The sequence below is a fragment of the Astyanax mexicanus genome, chromosome 4, assembly GCF_023375975.1.
Source record: "Astyanax mexicanus isolate ESR-SI-001 chromosome 4, AstMex3_surface, whole genome shotgun sequence".
NCBI lineage: Eukaryota > Metazoa > Chordata > Actinopteri > Characiformes > Acestrorhamphidae > Astyanax > Astyanax mexicanus.
In genome coordinates, this window is record NC_064411.1 from 57153772 (window position 1) to 57180775 (window position 27004).

A 27004-nucleotide genomic window follows, 5' to 3' on the forward strand; every position below is an offset into this window, starting at 1 on the left:
TACTGAGGAGAAAACTAGGGTTAGCAGAGAGCTAGCTAACATGCTAACATGTTATCCATCACAAAAGAACAAAAGTAAAAAAGAAAATGAAAATAGATAAGTGATAAATGGGAAACTTTAAGTTTAAATTTTCCATACAAAAAAATATTTTCTACTTAATAAGTTATGACTACATTTTTTGGGCCTTAAATTATTAAAATATTTATTGAGGTCTTAGAAAGGTCTTTAAATTAGCGTTAAATTAGACTTTGCAATTGAGCATGCAATTGTCCTAAATCTCTTGGTCTGATGAAGCTTAAAAAACAACCCAATACCTTAATCATAATGATCCCCCCTCTGCCAAACTTTACACTCGGAACAATGCAGTCAGACAAGTACCGTTCTCCTGACAACCACCAAACCTAGAATCATCCATCAGATTCGATTGACAAATAGAGAAGTGATTAATACAGGTACCCTGGTTTCACATTTTCGACTAAATTACTGAAACAAAGTAACTTTTCAATTATATTTTAATAGTTTGAGATGCTTCTGTATGTATATGTTATATATATATATATATATGCCCAGATATGGATTGGCTCCCCAGTGCTGGATTCAGTTCTCCAGGTTGACGGTGGTTTCCAGTTAAGAGTATGCTGTGCATGATTAGCTGCTTAGTGTAAAAAGTAATTGTAAAGCAATCTTGTGTGTCTAGAAAGATACTTATGTGTAAATTCATCTTGTAGCTGAAATAAGATCATAGTCTGGCTTAATGCAAAAAAAAAAACAAAAAAAGCTGTGATGTAAATATCATGTAAAGCCAGAACTTCACTTCACATTATTCTGCAATTTTATTGGTTGGTTGTAAAGCATGGTCTGATTATTGCTCTTAGAGTTTTCCCATCCAGAATAATCAGACTACTGAATTATTCGGACTATAAGGTGCACCGCATAATTAACACTAGTAAGGAACAGGGGTTTTGCCATGTTTTCCTTTTAATTTGCCAGACCTAAAATTCTAAGCTAAGTAAACAAAACTCATTCTTAAATATTAATCTACATAGATTTCCTTCCTTAAAACTGTTTATTTGGGTGATTAAAGCACTTCTGTATATTTGCAGTAAGATTAGATTTCCACATTTCACTAAGGCTGGGTGCAGCAGCATTAGCATTAGCAGCTAACCGCTAACACCAGCCAAAACTAGTGCTAGTAAACATCACCTGACTGTAGCATGTTTAAAACACCAAACGCACAAGTTTACATAATACACATTCAGATTACATGTTTTGTGATAAAACAGATGCATGCAATAGTTTTTCCATACTAAACTAACACCACTTTATATCTAGCTTATTGTATATGCATTCACTGTTTTAGTCAACAAATTATTTATTATTAAAGCATGCAATTGTTATAAAATGCAAACGTCCCAGGTCTACTCAGACACAGCTTAAGCGCTTTATGGCCAATTAAAAAAAAAAAAAAAAAAAATTATAATAAATAAAAATTCACCAGGATAAAACATCATAACTCCTTTATTTGCCTTTACATTACATTAAACACAGATTACACACAATGCTAAACACTCCCGCTGCAGAAACAGCACACAGCACAGTCATTAACATTAGTGTATTTCAGCAAGTCCAGTATACAATATATAAAAATTCTCAATACTGGATTTTTGTGGATTATTTGATTTCTGGCAGGAGATCATTTGATATTGTGCATGCAAACATGAGGTACTAAAAACAAGAACTATACACCCCTCACCACTGTAATAAAACTTTAAAACTTTATTTCAGATTTACACAACAGCTTTGTACATAATTTAGTGATTAATACACAGAACGGCAGATTAAACTGCAGGTTATCTGATGTGCTGCTGGATGATGCTGCTGGCGGCGGGTTTGGCTTTTTTAGTGGGATCCTTTTCGAAACACTTCCAGAGCCTGATGGTCTCGTCTGCGCTGAGAGACGCTACTGTAGATCCATCAGGACTGAGAGCCAAGTTCAGAACACGACCTTCATGACCTGGAAAAGCATGGAAAAAAATAAATTAAATTAATAAAATGTACATTAGAAAAAAAAAATAAAGAATGCATGGAAATAGTGTTGGGCTAAAACTGCACTAAACAAATAAAAGTTGTTAAGAAATAGGTTTACTAGTATGTTAAATTATTAAAAATAAATAAATAAAAAAGGTCTAAATGCAGTTTACTTTTGGAAAAAAGGTACAGACAAACAGCAATTACAAAATAATCAAAATGTACTTAAGTACTAAAAGTACTCAAAAGTAAAAACAATCATTCCAGACACACAAACAAAAGCACAGTATTGTTAGTTAATATTTGGCAACCAAAAGTGTATTTCTACCAAAAAAAAAAACACCACACCACACAAAAGCTGAAATGCCAGAAGAGTTGATGCATTAAAGTTAAGCAATAAAGTAAAGCCAAAGCAAACATGCTTTATTTAAGTCCCACTTTTAGCAACTAAACAGTATTTTAGATATGTATGGAAAAGGTCTTAGAAGTAGCTTAAATTTTAATGCATGTGTCAAATTGTTGGGTAGCAGTCCAAATTAGAATTGCACAATATAGCTTCGACATCTTTCACAGTTTGAAAAACAATGCAAAATGTACTACTAGAAAGGGAAAACTAAGTTGGCTTGGATAAGGTTATCTACGCTAAAACGTTGAAAAAAAGTTTTAAAAGGTTGCCAAGCTGTTTGTCTCAAAAGCGTGAAAAGTTGCTGTTGCTGGCCACACCCCATGTATACGCTAAGCATTTACCACAGATTAGCATTACCTTGTGCTAAACAGAAACACACCAACTAGAAGCTAGTTCATGCTTAACTGTAATAGAAGCTAAAAATGTCTCCTTCATCTGCTCCTTCACTTGCAACAGACAATAGTTAAAGATCCCTCCCTCAGAAGAAGTCTTCTGGCTAATCCTGCTGACTATTGTGATGTCTGCTGTTTTCAACCAGCAGACATCACAATAAGGGAGGATCATCCATACAGCTATTAGAAGCAAATGTTTCCTAACAAACTCTTTCAGCTGATTCACCAAATTTAGCACCCCCACCAGGAAAAGCACCCTCTCTAGGGGGGCGCACATACCTCTTCTTGGCTTTACCGTTTCTTAGAAAATTCGCGGTTCATTTTCGGCAACACAGTAGTGTCAAAATCTGCACTCCCGCCAGGAAAAGCACCCTCTCTTTGCAGTGTGTCTGTACAGTCTTCTTGATAAATGCTTTAACCTTACTTAGAAATACACTGAGAGGGGGTGCTTTTCCTGGCGGGGGTGCTGAATTCAGCATATCGGTAACCCGGTTTTCTAAACTCGGTAAGAGCCGATACTCACCTTGCAGCTCTGTAACTTTAGCGAGAGAGGGGTACTTCCAGATAAAGACCTTGTCGTGGGAGAACCCGTGACCCGAGACCAGCTCTTTATAGTTCGGTGAGAAAACGAGCGAAGAGACCTGAAATATAAAAAAACAGATCATAATTCAGACTATTTATATAAACTGACTCAATCATCAAAATCTCCACTCGGTAAATACATTTAGGGAAACCCTCATCTTCAATGTAGCCGAGCTTACGTAAAATAAAAGGGACTGAAAGTTTAAATTATAAGAACCAAAAAAAAAAGTAAGATTTAATTAAGAAAAAATAAAATAATTCAAAATAAAAGTATATGCAGGATAACAGGCTAAAATGTAGAGTAATAAAACAAGATTAATTACTAGAATAATAAAATTTAAACACAGTTAAGGAAATAAAGGACTAAAATAACCACAATTGTAAAAAAGTAAATGACGGAACTAAAATAAATAAGAAAAAAATGAAACAAATAAAATAAATAAATGAAATAAAACGGTAAAAGGCCAAAAGTAAAAGCAGCAAAAAAATAAATAAATAAACAAATAAATAAATAAAAGGGCTAAAAGGTAAAACATAAAATTAGATAAATAAAAAGACAAAATAATTAAAATAAATAAGGTAAAATAAACTCAGCTAAAACAGTTACAGGCTGTCTGAAGGTGGTTAGATATTAAAAGTTTAAAATTATTTTCCTGTAGTGATAAATACACTCTGATAAATACCTGAGACTGAGTGTCCCAGGCGCTGATGCAGGATCCGCTGTTAACGTTCCAGATCCGGATGTGCCGGTCGCTGGTGCCTCCGCCTGTTGCCAGGATGCTGGGCTGCCATGGACACCAGGCCAGAGCCTGAAACAGAAAACCACAGAAAACACAGGAAATATTTAGAAAAGGATCAGCAAAAAAGGGTCAGTGTAACATTTCAGCTTCATTTTTCTTTGTGGCCAAAATCACATTTTAGGGAAAGGAAAAGAAATGTTTTACCCCCGATTTCCTGATTTAAATTAGAATAAAAGGGCTTTTATTAGATTATGATGTACCGATTTGGGGAAAACTGAGGCGACGTCACAGCAAGTAAATCTGGCTCAAATCCAATTTTAAGTAATTCTAATTTTAAGCTGTTCACACAATTTTTAAAAAATGTGAAATCTGTCTGAACAGTTCTTGCTTCGTAAGAGTCATGCATGCGAGACAGAGCAATGCTTCACATCAAGTTTCACTTTAATCCAGATTAATAAAATCACTGAAAAGCTCATTAAAAAGAACCCATAGTTTAGAATTTATTTAAAATTTCCTTTTGCCAATTCAGTGTGTTCTGCTGTTTAAAAGCAGCCAGGCAAACACCGGACACACCTGTACGATGTAAAAGATAATGGGGTTTGGGCCACATTTACCTACTGTGTGAACGTAGCAGGAATTTCAGGAATAACCCAGTTGATTCTCCATTTTTTATTTTAGATTTTAGAAGAAAACCAAAATTTTGCAAAAATAAGAGAAAAGTTAAGATTCTTAAGTTTTGCCTCCCATTCTGATCAAAATCTACAAATAATTTTTTTAATGAGAAATAGGCTAGGATTTCAGTCTTATTTTACTTTACAAATTGTTGCTTTTTGATCATAAATGACAATTTTTATGTTTGCTTACATTAGATCCAAACCCGTCAACCCTGAACTGAAAACACACAGATTACAGTCTCAATAATGCACAAAAAAAAAAAAAAAAAAAAAAAAAAAAAAAAGTTCCTCCTTCCTGCCCCTCCCCTAAACCCATACATCACCCAGTGCTAGTACTGGGCAATTTTCACGATTAACTCAGTTAATTCGAAGTGCAGTTTTAGTTTTATGATTTTCAAAATGGAGTAATCCCAAATTTACATCTTTACACACAGACATTCTATTTAATCTAAAAAAAAAAAAAAAAAAAAAAAAAAAAAAAAAACACACACAATAATAATAATAATAATAATAATAATAATAATAATAATAAAAAAAGCTACTAATTTCTGAAGTGTTTATCTGTCTTACCCTGGTTACCACATACATATTTCAGGGTTTAAACACTGAAATAAATTTATGATTTTTCTTCATGACTTTCCCATGCCTTCAAAGTACATTTTCATGACCATACAATTTAAGACATCAGTTTGGACCAAAAAAAAATTAAAAAATAAACTAAAACTATAATTAAAATTGATAGCAGGTTTCCCCCCAATGAATCAGATAAAACGTTGACGCAAAATCTTTAGTAATAAAATGTGTCAAACATGAGAGCTACATCATGTAGAGGCTAAATTACTGCATTAACTCTGATCTGATGTAAAAAGCTTTCAGACCTCAATTAATGCAAACAAAACAATATTCATATCTACTGTTCATATTCATAAAGTTTTAAGAGTTCAGAAATAATCAATATTTGGTGGAATAATCCTGGTGGTTTTTAATCACAGTTTTTTTTTCATGCATCTTGGCATCATGTTCTCCTCCACCAGTCTTACACACTGCTTTTGGATAACTTTATGCTGCTTTACTCCTGGTGTAAAAATTCAAGCAGTTCAGTTTGGTGGTTTGATGGTTTGTGATCATCCAGCTTCCTCTTGATTATATTCCAGAGGTTTTCAATTTGGTAAAATCAAAGAAAATCATTTTTAAGTGCTCTTTTAAGTGCTAGAGCTGTTATATATATATATATAATTTTTTTTTTTTTTTTTACAGGGAAAACTAGTTTATAAAGAGCTGGACTCACCTTCACCGCTCCTTCATGCTCGGTGAAGGAGTGCACCGGGTTCTGCTGGGCGCTGCTCTGAACTCCGGACCAGATGTTGACCGTGTTGTCGTTTCCACCACTGGCCAGATACCTGCCGTCCGGAGACCAGGTGAGTCCACAGACCTCCTGGGCGTGGCCTCTCAGAGTGCTCAGGTGATGATCTGCTACCCGAACATCATGCTGATGAATCAGACCAGACCTGGAACCACTGCAGGAGCAGAGAAGACGTTACCACCTGAACGAGAACCTGGATTATCTTATTAAAACAGATTCTAAAATAATCTAGAGTAGTTTACTCTATCTGAGCACATTTTCCTCTTTATTCAGAGTAAATAACTAAATAAACACTGCCCTCTAGTGTACAGGAGCAGCTGATGGAGCATTCTGCTCTCCTGCTCTAACAGATCTACTCAATCTGGCCAATTAAAGCTGAACACAGGACTTTTATCCTGGTTTTAACCAAGGTTTTTAGTTGTGGAGAGTCTGTGCTGGTTGATTCTAGTCTGTAGTCTCTGGTAAAGTCATGCATGATGGGCTTAGACTCGATTTTTTTTAGCTTTTTTCCCCCCAAAAAATATTTATTTCCATCTGATTTTGGGTGGAATCTGCTAATGTAAATCCTGCACCAACTCAAGTCTCAACCACCTGCAGTAAAGATGCATTTTGATTGGCTGCTGCTGATTAAGTAACCATTTATCTAAAAAAATGTAATTGGCCATATAAAAATGTAATTGCAGCCGTTTATTCCTATTTTCCTTTGCATCATAACTTTAGTACAGAAATCATGCAAAATTAAATCATGTATATTTATATTAAAAAAAAAAAAAAAAAAAAAAAAAAAAAAAAAAAAAAAAAGCTTTATGCATGGGAACTAGATAATTAAGGCATGGCCACAAGGTCTTTGTTTCACAGCTAACAAAGTTGTGTAACAAAGTTGTGTAGTGCAATTTTCTAATCCACTCATTTAAAAGGAGTTAAAAATGGCAGAAATTGAGCAGGAGGTCGCCGGTTCGAACCCCAGCTCGTGCAGCTTTGCCATCAAGCTGCCGGCGTTAGAGGGAGCAAAATTGGCCCTGCTCCCTCCGGGTGGGTAGATGGTGCTCTTTCCCCACATCACTCCTAGGGTGATGTCTGCAGCACAGGGCGTCTGTGAGCTGATGTATCAGAACCGAGTCGCTGTGCTTTCCTCCGAGCGTTAGCGCTGTGATGCTGCTCGGTAATGCTAAAGCATCAGCAGCAGCTCAAAAAGAAGCGGTGGCTGACTTCACATGTATCAGAGGAAGCATGTGTTATTCTTCACCCTCCTGGTGTGTTGGGGCATCACTAGTGATAGGGGGAGTCCTAATGAGTGGGTTGGGTAATTGGCCGTGTAAATTGGGGAGAAAATGGGAAAAAAAAGGCAGAAATGTCCAGAATGAACTAAAATGAGAGATCTGATGCATGTTTTGAGAAAACGTTTAAGCCCTATCTGGATGGGATCATTTTTCTCAGGGGGATGTCTGAAAAATCTCACTTCTACTCTTTAGTGACAAAACTCCTGCATCCAGACTGCAATTGAAAAACAGGAGGATCAGTGAGTTTTTAGGCTTTAAGACTCTCGGTCACATGACATCACAGCTTTCAGTAGCTCCTCCATTTTCACTCGCTGTTGTGTTTTTAACGTGGATCTCCGTGGAAACGTGCTCCCAAAGTGTAATTATGGTGCGCGGTAGTGGACAAATATCTATTTTATTAAAGGCGAGGAGACGAAACTCAGATGTGCGTCCGGACGGGACTAAAATTACCGGAGGAGCACGGAGTTCAGAGAAAAACAGTAAATAATTCAGTAATCCTGTAATTTACTCAAAGGACTTCTGAGAAATAAAACACGTACATGATCGTTCTGGACGGGAATAAAATCAGAGGATAAAAACCCCCATAAAAGAGAAAATTACCCCAGAACCCCCTGAGAAAAATAATCTCATCCGGATACATCTTTTGCTGAAGTAACAGTTTAACAAAAACATAGTGGGCAAAATTAAAAATTAATGTCATCCTAAGGGCTCCGTACTAAAGTTATAAATGTATTTATATAAATAAAAATAAATAAACAAATAAATAATAAAAAAAGCGTGACAACTTATTGGGCATGGTAATGAGAACCAAGTGTGTGGGAAGGAGATAATTAAGGCATGGGAATGAATTACTATATTTTTCGCACTATACAACACCCTGGGATTATAAGGCACATTACGTGACACTAATAAGGAACAGGGGTGTTACCATGTTTCCGTTCCAATTCAGCAGGTCTCTCCACTGGGTGGTGGGAGGTTACCATATTAAGAATAAATGAGTGCAAAAATAAAAATAGTTCTTTTAAAGTCAAACGTGCACTGATGTTAATCTACAGAGATTTCTCTCCGGAAAACTTTTATTTATTTTTTTATTTTTTTTATTGTTGATTATGCGATCAGCGTCTCAGGAAGTTAGAATATTATACAAGACCAATTGGTACTTATGGTAAGCAGTGTACAGCACTTCATACTTCCCTCTGCTACTGACAACTTTTATGGAGATGCGGATTTCATTTTCCAGCAGGACTTGGCACACTGCCAGAAGTACCACTGGGCCCCTGGGCGTTACCTGGACAGGATGTGGTCGTTCCAGCTCAGGCAGCCGACTCGGGCGCGGTGTCCGTCCATACTCCGCAGCCGCTTCTGATACTGCACGTCCCACAACTGCAGATCAGAGAAGATTTAACGTTAAACCAACACTAATCAACCTGAATCAGAACCTGGAGAACCAGCAGCTCCACCCACCTCCACTTTACAGTCACTGGTTCCTACAGCCAGGAAATTCCCATCTCGACTCCAGGAGACGGAGCAGATATAGCCGTTCTCCTCCTCCATCTTCTTCAGCAGGACGATGTCCCCCTGAGACGCGTCCCACAGGTACACGTGCTCCGCCAGCGCCACCGCCAGGTAGTTCTGCCGGCCCCAGTCCATCAGGTTCAGATCTACAGCAGAGACAGGAAGGTGATGTTCACTCAGAACCAGCAGAACACTGAATTCTGCAGGTTAAAACCTGAAATACGCAGAATTAAAACTGACGTACAGAAATCGTTCCTGAGCTCAGGAGCGTCCAGGATCCTCTCAGGATGTGTAGAGATGTACCGGGTCTTCTTCATGGAGGCGGGCGTCGGCGTCTGACTGTAGAGCACCTTCAGGTTGTTCTGGTAACCTGTGGAATATTGGAGATCTTTAATTTAAGGAGGCACTGAAATGTTCCAAACTTTTAATACATAGTAATAGACAGTACGACTCGCAGTGAAACGCTTTGAATTACAGTCTGCTCACAATGTTAATAAGTTTATTTTATTTCTAATTTTTTCCTCCTCAATTTAAATTACCCATCCCACTCACTAGGACTCACCCCATCACTAGTGATGCCCCAAAACACAAAGAGGGTAAAGACGACTAGCACACGCCTCCTCCGACACATGTGAAGTCAGACTCCGCCTGCCAGCTGCCGGAGCCCTGAGAGAGCCCAGTTGGTCTTGCTCTCTCTGGGTGGGTACAGTACAGTAGATGGCACTCTTCTTTCCCCTCATCACTCCTAGGGTGATGTGGATCAGCACAAGGCTGCGTCTGTGAGCTGCAGTATCAGAACCGAGTTCGAGCACCAGCGATCAAATATACTCCTTTTATTGGAGTTAAACTGCTAATAAGGCGCAGTTTATCTGATATATTAGCCAGATAACACTAATTACCACAGCTATGAACAAATGCCGTCTCTGCTGCTGCTCCATGCGGTTTACAAACTGAGAGTGTGGTATGTGCAGCGTTCACTGATCACATCTGTGCTGCAAGTCCCATTAAATAGTGTTTAAAAAGCACAGCTGCAAATTTTCAGCCTTCTGTGTTAAAGTGGGTTTATTGATGCACATTTTGGTGCGTTTAGGTTCTTATGCCTGTGTGAAACCAAACCAAACCAGAGGCAGAATCACTCCAAATAGACAAACTCATCAACTGATCCAGATCATAATATTATTACACCTGTAGTTGTCCCAAAATCCATCTCTCAACCTTGCCCCAACTCTTGACAAACACTCATCCCAAACACCTCAGTCTTTACATGGCTGCATCGATTAGTCGATATAACTGTCAATGTCGATTTAAAATTTAATTTAAAATTGCAGACTACAAATTTCATTTTTGACTAATGGTTAATTTGACAAAATAAACTTGGTCTGTGTCTCCAAAAAAGTCCCCAAACACAACATCACATTTAAACAACATTTAAATGCTCTTTAAATCTCATGTTCAGCTGTTTTTTCTGTTTTTAGAGATGGACATGGCAGAAATAATCGCTGACGAATCGAAAAAAATTATAATCAGATTAATCGACTACCAAAGTAGTCATTAGTTGCAGCTCTAGTCTGTACTAGACCATCTCAAACCCCAAGGCAATGATTTTAAAATCATTTCATTAAGTAAAATTTAAAAAAAAAAAAGGTTGAAATTTTGTCTTGTCTTAGGATTGAGTTTGTTCTCTAGTTTCTCTACACCAGATTTCTTCTTTAAACAGGAAATACCTTCAGGAGCGTTGAGTGGTTTTCCCCCTAAATGCAGGATCTTCGCCTCCTCCAGATCACACCCGTTCAGAGTGACTGACCATGCCTTCTGAGTGGACTGATTGGATGAGAGAAGATAGAAATTAGACTAATGCAGGTACCAGTTTCAGTCCACCACTTAAATCCAGCATTAAAACGTTAGCAGGTCTTACTGAAACTGCAGAAGTGCTGTCCTCCGCCGGCTCGTTCTCTTTAGAGAGGAGGAAACTCGCCACGTCCATCTGCTTGGAGTTCCTGACCGGAATAAAGCGATCTGCTCCGGCCTTCGAGGGAGTGCTCTGGGTTTTCCCATTCTTCCCTGAAGAACACGACAAAAGGAAAAGTATAAAATTATAATTAAGAATAATCAGTTAGCGCCAATATGATTGACATGATTGGCTTTTTTCTTTTCAGTGCATATAATGGGAAGGGTTTGTCAAATTTACTAAATTATCAAGCCTCTGAAACCATGCATTTTTTCCCATTGTATACATTGTGATAAATGCTGAAACAATATACTGTGCATCTCTTGACCGAGCCAATGCAAGCTCTTAATTTTACAAACCAGTTTTCCAAACATTTCTATGGAATCAGTCAACAAATAATAATTTACACTCAATTTTAGCCCTTGAACACCAAGACTGGACCGGTTCCTAATTTTGAACCGTTTGGCACAATTCAAGCTATGGAGGCCCATTAACACCACCTAAAAATATAATAATGCAGCTCAGTAAACTGCCATCTCAATATTTAAAGATACCATATTATTTTAAGGTAGTATCTCAATAATTACTTACCTTACTGTCTCTAAATAATAAGTCTTTATTTTAAGATACTAAGCTATTATTTTTGAGATACCATATTTTGAATCTCAAAATAATTACTTTCTGTCTCATAACTGAGACAGAAAGTCATCATTTTGAGATGCCACCTCTATTTCAAGGTAGTATCTCAATTTCTTACCATCTCATTACTTTGAGACAGTAAGTCATTATTCCGAGATACTAGTAGGCTGTACAAAGATAGAAGCAAGTGAGATAAAGGCGCAAAATGGATTTTAATGAGGAATATTTCAGATGCAGATTCACAAATCATGAAATAATCTGTGCTTTTAAAGGAATCGCGCAAAAAAAAAAAAAAAACTTGCTCAAAATAATGACTTTCTATATCAAAATAAAGAGATTGGGTACTTTGAAAAATAATGACTTTACCTCAAAATATTAAAGGTCACCTTCCGCGAAAATCCGATTTTTCTTGTTTTTTGTGGAATACAGTAGGTCTCTCCGAGTTGAATGTGTACACCTGCACATTAAACTGTTTTGCAGCCCCCATTGTCTGCAGGAGCTAAGCAAAGAAATCCCCCCTCCCCCCCTCCGAAAAACGGGTGAATTTTGAATGATCTTTCTGCCTACGTAGGCAGAAACTCACAGACCAGCCCACCTTGGCTCGAGAAACTCCCAGAGGCGGAGCTGAAGCGACGCAACATCACCGCTCATCAGTTAGGAGGTGGGAGGCAGTGAGCGGCAGAGCGGTGGAGGGGCGTCGCAGTGCTCCTAGCCAATCAGAGGAGAGATATTTGCATGCTGTTTGCATGTATGAATATTCATGAGCAAAGCTGGAATCCGGTCATTTTGGACACACCCCTAAAACAGTCCATTAAAAAAAGAGCTATACAGAGACACCTGAGCACTTTTTTTTTTACAAAAACGGCTCACATGTCATTCATTCATACTAGAGACCACAACTAGACATTTTAAAATGAAAGAAAAAAACGACGGAAGGTGCGCTTTAAGATTTACTGTTAATTTAATTTAATTTGCTTCCATATGAAACAGTTGGTTCTGGAACCTGAAAATATATTTCACAGAAGGAACCAAAGAATCGTAGGTTCTTCAGCAATCAGCTGTTGAGGACGTTTTCTTGGACGCTCCTCATTTCCACTAAAACTGGTGCAAATGTGGGCTGGTTCATGAAAAAAGTGACCTTTTGCTTTTATTCGTAAAGAGGTAGTTGTGTTTCATAGTGCAAATATGAACACCATCATGCATCTTCATTTAAAGACCCTGGTGGTGTTAATACCTGGAGTTTTGCTGGGGGTTTTGGAGCTGCTGAGTGAGCGGTTGGCGCTCTTGTTGGGTGATAGGGTGTTGGGGTTGGTAGAATTGGAGGTGCTGGCTTTCCTCTGCCATCTGGCCATGGGAGCATTAGTGATGGGCATGTCCAGCTTCAGCACACTGTGGATATCATTCTCAAACCCGAAGTGAGACATGATGATCTGACTGCAACGAGAGGAAGAGTGAGACATCAGATCAACCATGTTACCAACTTAGACATTTCAGTGTTCTGGTGTACTAATGCAGCCTAAACAAAATGAGAATATCAAAAACAAGTGTATTTCAGTAAATCAGTTCAAAATGTTAACTCATATAGAAGTGTACCATATTGTATTGTACAGAATAATAACCAACATTTTTGAGTATGATGAACGATATTATACCATGAAATATGGTGTCTTTTCACCCACCCCTAATTATCAGATAAGGGTACTACTTTTTTTGCTGCTTTTGGCAAAAGAAAGAAAAAAAATCAATTTTTTGGAGTATTTTTGGAGTGCATTATTATTAGTATTATGATGTTCCTGATCATTGACTTCTGTTACAAATCTGATTAAATTCTTGTATTTTTTTTTTTATATCTATATCTCAGTTAGGGGCGCAGCATATCGTATGCAATAGTAAAATGTATTTTTCATTTTGCTGCAGTAATGTATTCTTGAAATATTCATTTTTAATTCAGTGTTTTGTCCTATGACCAAAAGTATAGTCATCACAAAAATATCATAAAATATTGTGATATTTTAGGGCCAAATCGCCCACCCCTACTTATAAATTATATAGATGTATTAAACATGGAGTGATCCATTTTGAGTGTTTATTTCTTTTATTGTTGATGATTTTTCCAAACAGACAATTAAGAAAACCTTAAAATCAGTGTCTGTAATTTAAAAAATTAGATTATTATATAAAAAACAATTGGTACTTCTGGCAGTGTGCAAAGTGTACCAAATCCTGCAGGAAAATGAAATCCGCATCTTCTGGCAAGCAGGGCACCACCCAAAAGTTCAGAAATTATAACAATTTAAAGATTACATATAATATAACAATCATAATACATATAATAGTTTCAAATACCAGCTTTTACCCATATTGTAGCTCTCTTTTTCAGATCAGTATAGGAGAAACCAAATGTATAACATTACATGTTGGTTTTCTAACAGTTTCAAGTTTAATTAACCCTCTACAATAGAATTAACAATACAATTATTATGAGGTACTCAGTGCTACCACTTAACACACTACTGTGACTGCCTGTAACACTATCTACTGCAACAAAAATCAGTATTTTTCAACTTTACAAAACAAACAAAAGTTTAACTTGTGTTTACCTTCTCTAGATAATTATCCAGTGTCGAAAAACTCAAATAGCAGCTTTATATTAATATTTAAAATATATGTAGAAAAGTAGTTTTAAAGTGGTGTCAAGCTTTCAAATTCTAGTAAAAAAAGTTGAATACTCTAAAAATTCCTAAATATTTCAGCTAGTATATAATTGATCTACTAACTGATTAAATCTAGCAATACTACTGCAGGTCTAAAATAGGACATAACCAAGCAAATCTTTGATTAGCCATTAATTAAAGCTATTTTACTGCAATTTAAGATGTTAAACAATACATAAAAGCTTTGGAAAACTTTTAAAAACTTTTAAAACTTTTAAATTAGTCTTAAACTACAGCAAAATTAAAAGAACACAGTAGACAACTAGGGTAGATAGGTTAACAAAGCTGGGTGTTAGCTAGATTTTTAAAATCAACCTACTATTTAAACAAGCTAAACAAATGCTTCAACTAAATTTTTGCCAGTTTAACGTTAATATAAATGTAATTCATAACTTAATGTTAATAAAACTTGATTAACATTAACTTACCTTTATAAGACCCTATAAACCACCTCAGCTCTACAGATTCATATAAACCCAAGCAACCCAGTAACCCTGAACCCCCTACAGCCCTCAGCGCTTACCCGGGTCTTCAGCTCTCTCTCCCGGGTAAACAGCAGTCTGAGCCCCGCGGGTTGAGCAGGTATATTAGGTGGTTTATATGTTTTAAAGCTCCGCGGTGAATAAACTCAGTGCTCGGGCTCTAAGCCGCCGCTCGGTAACGGTGCCGTCCAAAACTACCTAAATAACCACGCAGCGGTTTAAATGTCTGAATGCGCTGCTCTGATTGGTCGATTCAAACGGTATTTTTCCCCGTTGCCAAGGGCGCAGTACGAAATCCTCGGAGCTGATTGGTCGCTGTGCGTGGAGGCGGGGCTGTCGGTCAGATGTGACGTAGAAACCGGTCCTCTTTTGTGCCTCTAGCGGCGGAAAAAGCGTATATTCATTAAACAAAAACAAAACAAAATAAAATAATAAAAAATAAAATAAAATAAAATGTAGACTTTTTATTGTTAAAAAATAAATAAAACGATAAAATCAAACAACATAACACAGAATACAGTAGAATAAAATAAAACAAACGATTACATTTTCCACTATTTATAAAAAATACATAAATAAACAAAATAAGTGTCTTATAAATTATTATTGTAAAAAAACATTGTTTTAAAGATTATTCTTGTTCTAAAACCTTTTCATATAAAATAATAATAAAAAAATAAAGCTGTTTCATTTAAAAAGTTTGCGTTTGGATGATGTTATTGTTTTTCTAAAGCCTTTTTAGTATTCCCGAATTACATTTTTTTTAAAAAAATGTAAAACGTTTGCGTTTTGATGCTTTTGATTTTTTTTTGGTTTGAAAACTAATTATTATCAATATTATTGGTTTTTAAGCCTTTTCATATTCCCGATTTAAAAATCTGTTTTTTTGTTTTATTTTAAAAACGATTGTTGTAGAGATTATTGTTTATTAAAGCCTTTTATATATTCCTAACTAATAAATAAAAAGGTTTTGAGGCATGTTGCTGAGAGTGCGGTGGGGGCTTTTAATAAGAAGGCGTGTGGTGTAGGGGTTGTTTGTGTGTGAGTGTAAGGTGAGGACTTTTATTATGAAGGTGTGTGGTGTAGGACTTGTGTGCTGAGGACTATTATTATGAAGGTGTGTTGTGTAGTGGTTGTGTGCTGAGGACTTTTATTATGAAGGTGTGTGGTGTAGGGGTTGTTTGTGTGCTGGGCGGGGACTGAGAGGAAGACACTAAGACTGAAACTCAGATTAGTATTAATAATTTCAGGCTGATTCTGTGAGTTTAGCGCGGATTATTTGTAGATTTACTGTTTCTACGGTCTGGATTTCAGTGATACGGTGATTAAAGCGGGTTTAGCGACTTTAACGGGCTGTTTCTGAGCTGTTTAACCGATACTGCTGTTTATACTCAGTTTATATCTGAATTAATCTCTATATACAGCTGTTTATTAGTGTTTAGTAGTGTTTAATGCTGTTTATATATGCATTAATCTCTATATACAGCCGTTTATTAGTGTTTATTAGTGTTTAATGCTGTTTATATATGAATTAATCTGTATATACAACTGTTTAATAGTGTTTTTTTAGTGTTTATTAGTGTTTATTCGTGTTTAATGCTGTTTGTAGCAGAATTAATCTCTATATGCAGCTGTGTATTAGTGTTTATTCTTGTTTATTAGTGTTTAATGCTATTTATATCTGAATTAATCTCCATATACAGCTGTTTATTCGTGTTTAATGCTGTTTGTAGCAGAATTAAGCTCCATATACAGCTGTTTTTTAGTGTTTATTACGTTTAATGCTGTTTTTACTTGGTGTATATCTGATTTGTTTTTAAATATACAGCTGTTTATTAGTGTTTATTGCTGTTTATATCTGAATTAATCTCCATAAACAGCTGTTTATTAGTGTTCAGTAGTGTTTATTAGTGTGTTTATATTTTAAGCTGTTTCTGAGCTGTTTAACTGCTGCTGTTTATACTCAGTTTATATCTCAAGTAAGCTCTATATACAGCTGTTTGTTAGTGTTGTATAGTGTTTATTAGTGTTTATTTATATTTAAAGCTGTTTCTGAGGGGATATTTCGGCTGGTGTCTGTTTTATACAGGATTCTGACTGGAGAAATATTTCCTGTATTTTTCTGCTTCTCCTCCTCGCCAAGATAGAGCACCTCCTGGTGAGAATCCCTCTCAACTTTATTATTATTACTACTATATATAAAGTATTTATTGCAATAAAACCTGATTATTCATCCAGTTTTTCACCTAATTTAATTGGTGTAACTCTTTAAACTTAGCTAGCCTGTGGAGTCATGTGGAACAATTAACCAGTGTTTAACTTACTTAATTATCCAGATAAAAACGTTAAAAAAAGTCATTTTAAAGTGATCAAAGGCTCTTGTATTAAATGTTTATTTTATGACTTTTTAAAAAGCTCTGTTACACAATGAATTGTCTAAAATAATCAATATATCACCTGATCATATGTATATATCAATAAAATATAATTAAACTATATTTAATGCTGTTTCTGTAGGATTAGAGAGGTGAGAATCTGTGTGAATTTGATTCTTATTTTATATAAAGTATTTTTATGGATGCTAAGCAACATAATAGCAACCACCGCAGACACCATAGCAACACCTTAGCTAACACTTAGTAAGACCTTAGCAACCGCCTAGCAACTACTTAGCAACACTATAGCAACCCCCTAGCAACACCTTAGCAACCACTTAGCAACTGCTTAGCAACATATTAGCAACCAACGCAGACACCATAGCAACCACCTAGCAACATCTTAGCAACCACCTAGCACCCGCTTAGCAAAGTCATAGCAACCCCCCACAGACACCTTAACAACCACCTAGCAACCATTTAGCAACACCATAGCAACTGCCATGGATACCTTGGCAGTGGAAGCCAATTTAGCTGCACAACCATCCTGCCTTTCCTTCAGGAAATGCTCTTTTCTAGTTTTCTATTTAGCCCGGCAATAAAAATTTTTATGTATTTATTTAATTTTTTAATAATATTATTCTTAATAATAAAAGTTCACAGCTCTTAAAAAGGTGGAACTTCCTTGTTATATGCTTATATTACCATTATCATATTTGGCATATAATGCTTTAAAAATGACAGTAATTATTTCTGGGATAGATTATCGCATTAGTTATTGTGACGGGTCTAGGCTAGTGCAGTTTTTAAAACGCTGTTTGTGGATCGATATAGTAAATATGGTAAATATTACGTATAATTATACAGCCGAATAGGCTGAAAAGGAAGGGTGGGGTGGGGGTGTGTTTAAAACCGGTACACACAGTGTCGTTGATGTGAAGCACCAAATGCTATTGAAGTATAGGGATGGGCCAAAATGTCAATATTCCGATATATCGTATGGTTTTATCGTATTTGTGGTAAATTATCGATACGTGGCGTCAAATAGTGAGATATTAAAACACAGGCTCTCTAAACTATATAAGACTCCTTGATTAAATAGTTTTAGTTATTTAGAGTTTTTATGTGCGTTCTCTCTGAAGGAGGAGTGGAACAGCGTGAGAGCGTACGATGTTCGGCCGGAAGAATAAACGAGCCGCGGCTCAGAAAGGCCAGGGAGCTGCTGCTGCTAAACAGGTGAGTGAAGCTAAAAAGTACTTTTAAAACGTGCACTGTGGAGCAGTATCTCTTCAGAGAGGAGGAATCTTTTGAGTTTAGTGAGGATTTTAGTTCGAAATCAATGTTTTATCTGGTTTGTTGCTGCTTTAATGAGCAGAAATCGTTCTGGTATCTCCGTGTTCGCAGTAGCTCTTGTATCAGCACCATTAGCAGCACTCAGTAACCAGCAAAAGCCGTTATATACAGAAAAAGGGACCTTTTAGGACCTACCAGACCACTCTGTTTTTAAAATGAATATATTTTCCTTTGGAGGAATGGTCACAAAAACACACTAATGCTTTTTATTATAATATTTTGCCTTCTTTCCAACTCAGAAACACAACTACCAGGACTGCTGCTTTAAAATAAGCTGAACATTAAAGGGTTAAGAATCAGGGCTGTGTGAAATGGGCAGAATGTGGTATAACTGCATTGTCGGTATAAACTACAATTACTGTAGAGCTCGAAATAGGTTACAATAACAAACTGGATAAAATTAGATTAGATTAAAATGATTTATTTTTATTTATTGGACTTCAAAATGATCAGATCAGAATATTTGTTAAGCAAAATATCAGTATTGTACTGATTAAAGGATGGAATATTTTAATTTAGGTAGAAGCCAGGTTCACAAGGTGCTCTGTATCTATAAATACTATCAAAAACAAAGGATGCATCAAATATTTGGCAACTAAGCGAAAAATTATTCAGTAGATTAAAGGAAAAAAGAAACTTCTATATTTGATAACAAACAGTGTTGAGCTTTGCTGGTGATTCTGTATCTACTGTAACTGTAGATTAATTACAGAGCAGTATGGGTACAACAGATTACGGTGCTGGTGATTCTGTATCTACTGTAACTGTAGATTAATTACAGAGCAGTACTGGTACAACAGATTACGGTGCTGGTGATTCTGTATCTACTGTAACTGTAGATTAATTACAGAGCAGTACGGGTACAACAGATTACAGTGCTGGTGATTCTGTATCTACTGTAACTGTAGATTAATTACAGAGCAGTACGGGTACAACAGATTACAGTGCTGGTGATTCTGTATCTACTGTAACTGTAGATTAATTACAGAGCAGTATGGGTACAACAGATTACAGTGCTGGTGATTCTGTATCTACTGTAACTGTAGATTAATTACAGAGCATATATCTGAGTCTGAGCTGCTGAATGTGCTGTGTTGCTGTAGATGGGGCTGTTCCTGGACTTTAATCCGGAGGATATGATGGAGATGGGTCAGGACGTGGATGATCCAGACCTGGAGGCGGAGTTTGCTGCCATCGTTGGGAAGAAACCTGCTGCTAAAGGAAAAAAGCCTACAAAAGGTATCAGATACTAAAGTGAAGCTGTTTTCCTATAAAGTAAATGAATAGTAAAGTGATCTATCAGATTATGTAGGAACACATAATGAATGAATCATGTAGAAACTTAAAAACAGTGTTAAACAAACTAAAATACTCTTTGAAAAAGTATTTAGGTGCTCTCATCTGGGGAGCTGTTTGTTAACTTGATCAACAGAGGAAACTTTTACTCTTCCTTTCATAGAGCAGTCCTGATGAGTGCCAGTTCCATCATTGTAATGGTTTTGATGGTATTCACTATTCACTGTATACCTGTAACTCTACCTCTTTACTACTTTACAACTGATGCTTTCAAACACATTAAGAGACAAGAAATTCAAGTAATTAACACTTGATGAGTTCAGCACAGCTGTTAACTGAAAGCCTGAATGACTCTAACTCATAAAGCTGACTGCAAGAGGTGCTACATATTCTGGTTTGTTTAACACCTTTTTTTCCCATAAAAAGTAAATAATTACATAGTTTTTCCTCATAGTTTGGATGAATTTAGTAGTACCATATTTTTCACACTATAAAATGCACTTAAAACCCTTTAATTTTCTTAAAAATCATCAGAGCTCCTTTTAATCCAGTGCTCCTGATGAATGAATTCTATCAGTTAGGTATTAAGGAGCAGTAAAGACACTCCACTAAAGTACAGAGTTATACAGGAGTTTCAGTTTAGTTTCTCCAGCACTAAGGCTGGAGCAGCATTAGCATTAGCCGCTAACCACGCTAAGCGCTAGCTCTTTCTCAGTGCAGAGGTGCATATTATCAGATTGTAGTTTGCTTAAATTAACTACTGGCTAATATCGGCCTGGCTTACCGGAACACTCAGGGTCCTTCAGTTTAGCTAGCTGCTAATGCTAATGCTGCTGCACCCAGCCTTAGTGGAAATCTGTAAATCTAAGCTTACTGTAAATAAGTGGAAACGCTTTACTCACCCAAGTAAACAGTTTTCAGGAGCGAAATCCGTGTAGATTAACATCCAGCACTCGACTGACTTTAAAAGAAAATGTTTCTTTTTTAAGAATTACAGTTTTGTTTACTTAGCTTAGCTTTACTTTAGTTAGAATTAAAGGGGAAACATTAGAAGAGAACCCCTGTTCCTTACTAGTGTCGCATAATCCGCCTAATAGTGCAAAAAATACGGGAATCTACAATTCATAATATTTTAAATTAATGAAAAAAAAACCCAAACCCCCCTAAAATCGCCTGCTTTTACAGCCCCGTTACCGATGGAGGACATTGAAAAGATGACGGAGGCGTGCATGAAAGATATCGATGATGAAGATGATGATGAGAACGTGGAGGATGACGAAGATCTCCTGGTAAAGATCTGCTTTTCTGCACATTATTGCTTATTAACTTTTATTACTTTAAGTGATTCTGTACTTCAAGGTGTTGAAATACAGGTCAAATATATTGATTATTGAATATATTGAGTGAAACCCTCAATTATAATCAGTTTTAATCCATTTTAATGAACTTGGTGCTCAGTTTTGGGTCAAAGAAATGGATTTATTTATTATTTGATTATGATTATTTGTAAATAATTGAAAAACATAAAAAGACTTTGTCTGCTGTAATATCAGAGATGCTTGTTTACATGTGTGGTTTAATAACTCTGCTGTGTTTATCAGGCGGAGCTGCAGGAAGTGGTGGGTGACGAGGAGGAAACGGAGGATTCGGGGGCAGAAACTCAGCCCTCACCAAGCCACGAAGAAACACGCTCACCTCCACCTGCAGTTCAGGTAATATAGTGTATAGTATATTAAATTATATTATATAATCATACTAGTGCATCTATTTTATTGTTGATGATTATGAAGCTTACAGCCAATGAAAAAGCTGATTGGTACTCCTGGCAGTGTGGGCAGTGTGCCAAACCCTGCTGGAAAATGAAATCCGCATCTCCAAAGCATCACTGATTGGTGGAAACTTCACACTAGACCTCGAGCAGTTTGGACTGTGTGTCTCTCCACTCTTCCTCCTTACATTAGACCGCTCTGTGTGTAGTCCATAAACCTGGGGGGGGGGAGTTATCCAAAAGCAGTGTGTAAGACTGGTGGAGGAGAACATGATGCCAAGATGCATGAAAAAAAAAACTGTGATTAAAAACCACCAGGATTATTCCACCAAATATTGATTATTTCTGAACTCTTAAAACTTTATGAATATGAACTTGTTTTCTTTGCATTATTTGAGGTCTGAAAGCTCTGCATCTTTTTTATTATTTCAGTCTTTTCTCATTTTCTGTAAATAAATGCTCTAAATGAGAATATTTTTATTTGTAATTTGGGAGAAATGTTGTCTGTAGTTTATAGAATAAAACAACAATGTTTATTTTACTCAAACATAAACCTATAAATAGCTAAATCCAAAATTTAGAAAAACCTGTTGCATCATTCCAGAGAAGACTCATGCTTCTGAAGGGACTGAATAATTATGACCATGTGATATTTCAGTTTTTCTTTTTTAATAAATTAGCAAAATGTTTTGTTTGCTGATTTGTTTTTTACGTTAAGATGGCAGGCTGAGTTTTCATTAATGAGAAATAAAATTTTCTTTTTTTTGTATCTTAGTAAACGACTGCAATAAAACAATGTAGGGCTGCACCCTATATGGTTTAAGCATCGTCATGGCGATGTGCGAGTGTGCAACAGTCACATTACAGTATGTGTGATGTAACTTAAGACAATTAAATCAAACACATGTTGCAACGTTTTAATTCTTGAAAGAAGAAGAAGTAGATACACAGCACTGTCTCTGTGTCTGTGTGAGTGACATGCTGCTGCCTGAGAAGAAGCACGAAAAGTAAACACGAGGTAACAGCATGCATGCTCCACAGTTTAGCAGTGCAGATATTTCCAGTTACAGCTGAATTCACGCTTTTAATCCCAGAAAAACTTATTCTTAATCTTATTCACCTTTTAAAAAGCCGTTTAAATGCTGATTAAAGGGATGATTACTGTTGTTTTACTTTTTTTCTAGGGTTTTGAGTTGAGCTCGGTGCTGACTCAGCTCTTAATTGGTCAGGACGCGAGGTGGGGGGTGGGGCTGGTGACGTCATGGGCCCTTCATTGTTTAATATCGTGATATATGTTGCTGGAAATAGATCGTGTGCAATGTAAAAAAAAAAAAAAATCCAATATCAAGCAGCAAGAGAGAGAGGTTTCGGCAGTGTGGGCAGTGTGTCAAGTCCTGCTGGAAAATGAAATCTGCATCTCCATTAAAGTAGTTTTCAGCAGCAGAGAAAAGCATGAAGAGTGAAGTGGTCCGAATCCTTGTGATGCGTACTCACTGTACGTGATCTGATTGTGAACAAGATAAGAAAAAAAAGGTGTTAATCTCGCTGGAACACTTTCCTGCAGTGGGGGGTTGAATAGTTTTAAGCAGTAGTGTATATAAACTCTGCAGTGAGGTATTTTATTTATATATACAATGTTAGGACTCCAGAGAATGTCAGTAATGATCGTTACACCGCCGTAACTCACCGCTGCCAGAGCCGGGGGCTGGTTACCACCAGCGCTGCCGAGTGAAACTCCCTGAATTTCAGGTCCAACAGCAAACCAACGAGTTCAGTGGAATTCTACACACTTCAGCAGACGCTATTCTATACTAAACACTCTTTACTATCTTCATATCAGGTGATACACGTCAAAAAGATCAACAAAAGCCTTGTGATTGTGAGCATCCCTGGTTTTTAATCACGTTTTTGAATCATGCATCTTGGCATCATGTTCTCCTCCACCAGTCTTACACACTGCTTTTGGATAACTTTATGCTGCTTTACTCCTGGTGTAAAAATTCAAGCAGTTCAGTTTGGTGGTTTGATGGTTTGTGATCATCCATCTTCCTCTTGATTATATTCCAGAGGTTTTCAATTTATATATATTTTATATATTTATTTATATATATATATATATATATATTGTGGCTGTAGTCTGACTTCACAGGTGTGTGTACCTGCAGGAAGTGTGTGTGTGGGAGGGGTAATGAGTTCAGGAACAGGTTGTGAGTGTAGATGAACAGATAGTGGAGATGATAGTGGGCGGCTGGATGAAGAGAGGAAGATGATAGTAGGTAAATATGTGTGTGTGTATATTTATATATATATATATATACAGTGTAACGTAATATGGGCTGTTCCTGCTCCGCCTACAGGAAGTGAGGTCGTCCGCGGCGGTGGCCGGTAGTGTGGAGCACACTCTGCAAGAGAGGATCACCATGTACCGAACCGCCGTAGGCCACGCCCACGCCGCCGCCGAGTCCTCTAAAGCCCGCAGATACGAGCGGGGGCTGAAGGTGGGCGGAGCTACCCTGACGCACACATCCAATCATATCACATCTTATCATAATCAATCAATCAACCTTTATTTTAACTTGATAGTACTTGGTTGAGTTTGACTCTCATTTCCAGTGCAGCTGAGCATTTATAGTGTATAAGAGATTTAAAACATTAGATGAGAAAAAATAATACTAAATACTAAAATACTAAAATAATACTACATTAAATAAATACACACTTCAAACAAAAAAGTGCATTTCCTGAAGAAAACGCAGGATTTGCTATGGTAGTTGCTATGGTGTTGCTAAGTGATTGCTAAGGTGTTGCTATGGTATATGTTGTGATTGTTAGGTGGTTGCTAAGGTGTTGCTATGGTATGTATGGTGGTTGCTGTGGTGTTGCTAAGTGGTTGCTAGGTGGTTGCTAAGGCATTGCTGTAGTATCCATTGTGGTTGCTATGGTGTTGTTTGGCAGTTGCTAGAGGGTTGCTAAGGTGTTGTTAGGAGGTTGGTAAGGCATTGCTATGGTATCCTTAGCGGATGCTAAGCGGTTGCTAGGTGGTGGCAAGGGTGTGGCTATAGTGTCTGTGGTGGTTGCTACAATGTTGCTAAGCAGTTGCTAGGTGGTGTTGCTATGGTATCTTTGGTGGTTGCTATGGTGTTGCTAGGTGGTTGCTAAGGCCTTTCTATGGTATCCATGGTGGTTGCTATGGTGTTGCTAAGCAATTGCTAGAAGGTTGCTAAGGTGTCGTTAATTGGTTGGTAAGGTGTTGCTATGGTATCCATGGTGGATGCTAAGCAGTTGCAAGGGTGTTGCTATGGTGTCTGTGGGGGTTGCTACAATGTTGCTAAGGTGTTGCTAGGTGGTTGCAAAGGTGTTGCTTAGGTTGTCTGTGGTGGTTGCCATGATGTTGCTAAGCAGTTGCTATGTTGGCTAAGGTGTTGCTATGGTGTCTGGTGGTTGCTATGATGTTGCTAAGCGGCTGCTGAGGTGTTGCTATGGCGTCTGGTGGTTGCTATGATGTTGCTAAGCGGTTGCTATGGTTGCTAAGGTGTTGCTAGGTGGTTGCCATGGTGTTGCTATTGTGTCTGTGGTGGTTGCTATAACATTGCATAACAGTTGCTAGGTGGTTGCTAAGGTGTTGCTATGGTATCCATGATGGTTGCTATATTGTTGCTAGGTTGTTGTTAGATGGTTGCTAAGGTGTTTCTGTGGTATCTGTGGTGGTTGCTATATTGTTTTTAAGGTTTTGCTAAGTGATTACAAAGTTAAGTATTGCATTAATCAGGTTATAATGTGTTTGCACTAGAATGTGCTTGGTGTTCTCATGCTATTAGCATAGCAGCCATTTAGCTATTTTTCATATTTATGCTAAAAACTCATTCCTGTTACTTTCAGCCCTGTTACTCAAAACATAAAAAGTAACAGGAGTGATTTTTTTGGTCATAAATATCAATTATTTGAACATGAATTGTAATTATATATTTATGTATGTTTTCTGCAGACGCTGCAGGGCATGTTGACGACGGTGCGTAAAGGAGGGAAAATTAACGAATCAGAGATTCCTCCTCCGGTTGCGTGCGGCGCCCCTAGTGACCTGGCTCCGCCCCCAGCTCCGCTCCCGGCTCCTGCCGCAGGTACGCCCTCACCTGAGCTGGAGTCACCTGACCGGCAGGCGGAGTCCGACAGCGCCGTGGAGATCTCCCCCGTTTCCGTTAAAGCGTCTTCCGTTTCCGCCGAGACCTCCTCCGTATCCATGGAGCCCGCAGCCACCAGCGAAGAAGAAGCCTCTTGCTCCGCCTCCCCGGAGGAGGAGGAGCCTAAAGGTGCTGTTCCAGAATCCCACACAGGTGAGTGTCTGAGATCAGAACCTTAAAGTTATAGTTTTACAGCAAATTAGCCATGCTAACAATGCTAACACTGGACTCTTAATTAGCTACTAATTTTTAAAGAGAAACACATACAATTCTAAACGGCTTACATATGTTTTATGTGTAAAAATAGTTAGTTATTAAAGGTGAACTTTTCGAAGTAAAACATGATAAAAAGTTCTTATCTTTGATGAACAGCACACCTCCGTTCTCCCACAGCGTTCAGAGATCCAGAAATTTTAACAGTTTATCCAACAAACACCCTTCAGACTGGGAGACACGGGGCATAATTTACCCTGATAAATCACTTTTTACACCGTTATCCAGCTCAAAGTAGCTCCACACCTCCTTACTAGAATCCAAGAGGAGAGCCCTGACATTTAAAACGAGGCATTAATAACTTAAAAAGAGCACAAGAAGCTTATTAAAATCTACTGTTTACATCCTATAACACTACTAGCTTCAGCTCCGAGCACCGCCATCACTGTACTGATAATAACATAGACATATATATACATAGACTCCACATAGCGTAGCATCTGGCGCTCGGAGCTGAAGCTAGCGTTATAGGATGTAAAAAGAGGTTTTAAAAAAATTGTGATTAATCATGATTTAAAATGTAAATACTGGTATTTTCCTGTATTTTTGGAGTTTTTTTTACTCTTTACAGACACCTCTCTTTAATGAAGATATATATAAGAAAATCTAGATAAAATATACATATAAACATATTAACCCATAAAACGTTAAGAATTCATCAAAATTGAAATAAAGAAAAAATAATAAAAGTTAAACTTAATGATAAAATAAAATAATAAGAGTGGTAAGAAATGGTAAAATGAATAACAATGAATTTTATTGACTTCTGTTACTTTGTATATACAACAGTGTTTACAGTACCAGTCACACCTTGTTTAAAAAAAATTAAAATGAACAGTTTTCAGACTAATTGCCTGTGTAATATATATATATACAGGGGTTGGACAATGTAACTGAAACACCTGTCATCATTTTAGTGTGGGAGATTTCATGGCTAAATTGGAGCAGCCTGGTGTTCAATCTTCATTAATTGCACATTATTGCACCAGTAAGAGCAG

At 37.1% G+C, this 27004-nt stretch overlaps 2 protein-coding genes across 10 annotated transcripts in view; one reads left to right on the plus strand and one right to left on the minus strand.

Moving 5' to 3' along the window:
- Nucleotides 1-1500: 1500 nt before the first annotated feature.
- cdc20 (cell division cycle 20 homolog) lies at nt 1501-14971 on the minus strand. Of its 2 annotated transcripts, none has more exons than XM_022668298.2 (11): nt 14710-14971; nt 12802-13001; nt 10896-11041; nt 10705-10801; nt 9225-9350; nt 8930-9126; nt 8754-8848; nt 6111-6339; nt 4092-4217; nt 3350-3467; nt 1501-2014 (listed from the first exon to the last, which is right to left on the minus strand). In XM_022668298.2, exons 2-11 carry the CDS (start codon nt 12989-12991, stop codon nt 1851-1853), a joined length of 1488 nt encoding a protein of 495 aa, XP_022524019.2. In that variant the 5' UTR covers nt 12992-13001; nt 14710-14971; the 3' UTR covers nt 1501-1850. The 2 variants fall into 2 exon arrangements, with proteins under 2 accessions (XP_022524019.2, XP_049334876.1); XM_049478919.1 differs by having other exon boundaries at nt 14805-14970.
- A 970-nt stretch (nt 14972-15941) lies between these two features.
- Nucleotides 15942-27004, plus strand: part of cc2d1b (coiled-coil and C2 domain containing 1B) — a 33322-nt gene continuing 22259 nt past the window's right edge. The window contains exons 1-8 of one of the 8 annotated variants that reach the window (XM_022668300.2): nt 15942-16022; nt 16853-16921; nt 18281-18374; nt 19595-19730; nt 20973-21076; nt 21389-21499; nt 23913-24053; nt 25541-25886. In XM_022668300.2, the coding sequence (XP_022524021.2) occupies nt 18309-18374; nt 19595-19730; nt 20973-21076; nt 21389-21499; nt 23913-24053; nt 25541-25886 (904 nt within the window). In that variant the 5' untranslated portion in view covers nt 15942-16022; nt 16853-16921; nt 18281-18308. Of the gene's footprint in view, nt 16085-16718; nt 16743-16852; nt 16922-18280; nt 18375-19594; nt 19731-20972; nt 21077-21388; nt 21500-23912; nt 24054-25540; nt 25887-27004 lie in introns of those variants that run through there. The other 7 variants (XM_049478916.1, XM_022668299.2, XM_022668302.2 and 4 more) reach the window with 7 other exon arrangements.

What these genes read in the sequence shown, in the direction of transcription:
- cdc20 (XM_022668298.2), bottom strand. Translation starts at nt 12,991, where the DNA reads ATGTCTCACTTCGGGTTTGAGAATGATATCCACAGTGTGCTGAAGCTG. An exon ending in AACCCCCAGCAAAACTCCAG is followed by an intron (nt 11,042 to 12,801) that starts GTATTAACACCA and finishes CGTGTTCTTCAG; the next exon opens with GGAAGAATGGGAAAACCCAG. An exon ending in TGAGCTCAGGAACGATTTCT is followed by an intron (nt 9,127 to 9,224) that starts GTACGTCAGTTT and finishes TCTCTGCTGTAG; the next exon opens with ATCTGAACCTGATGGACTGG.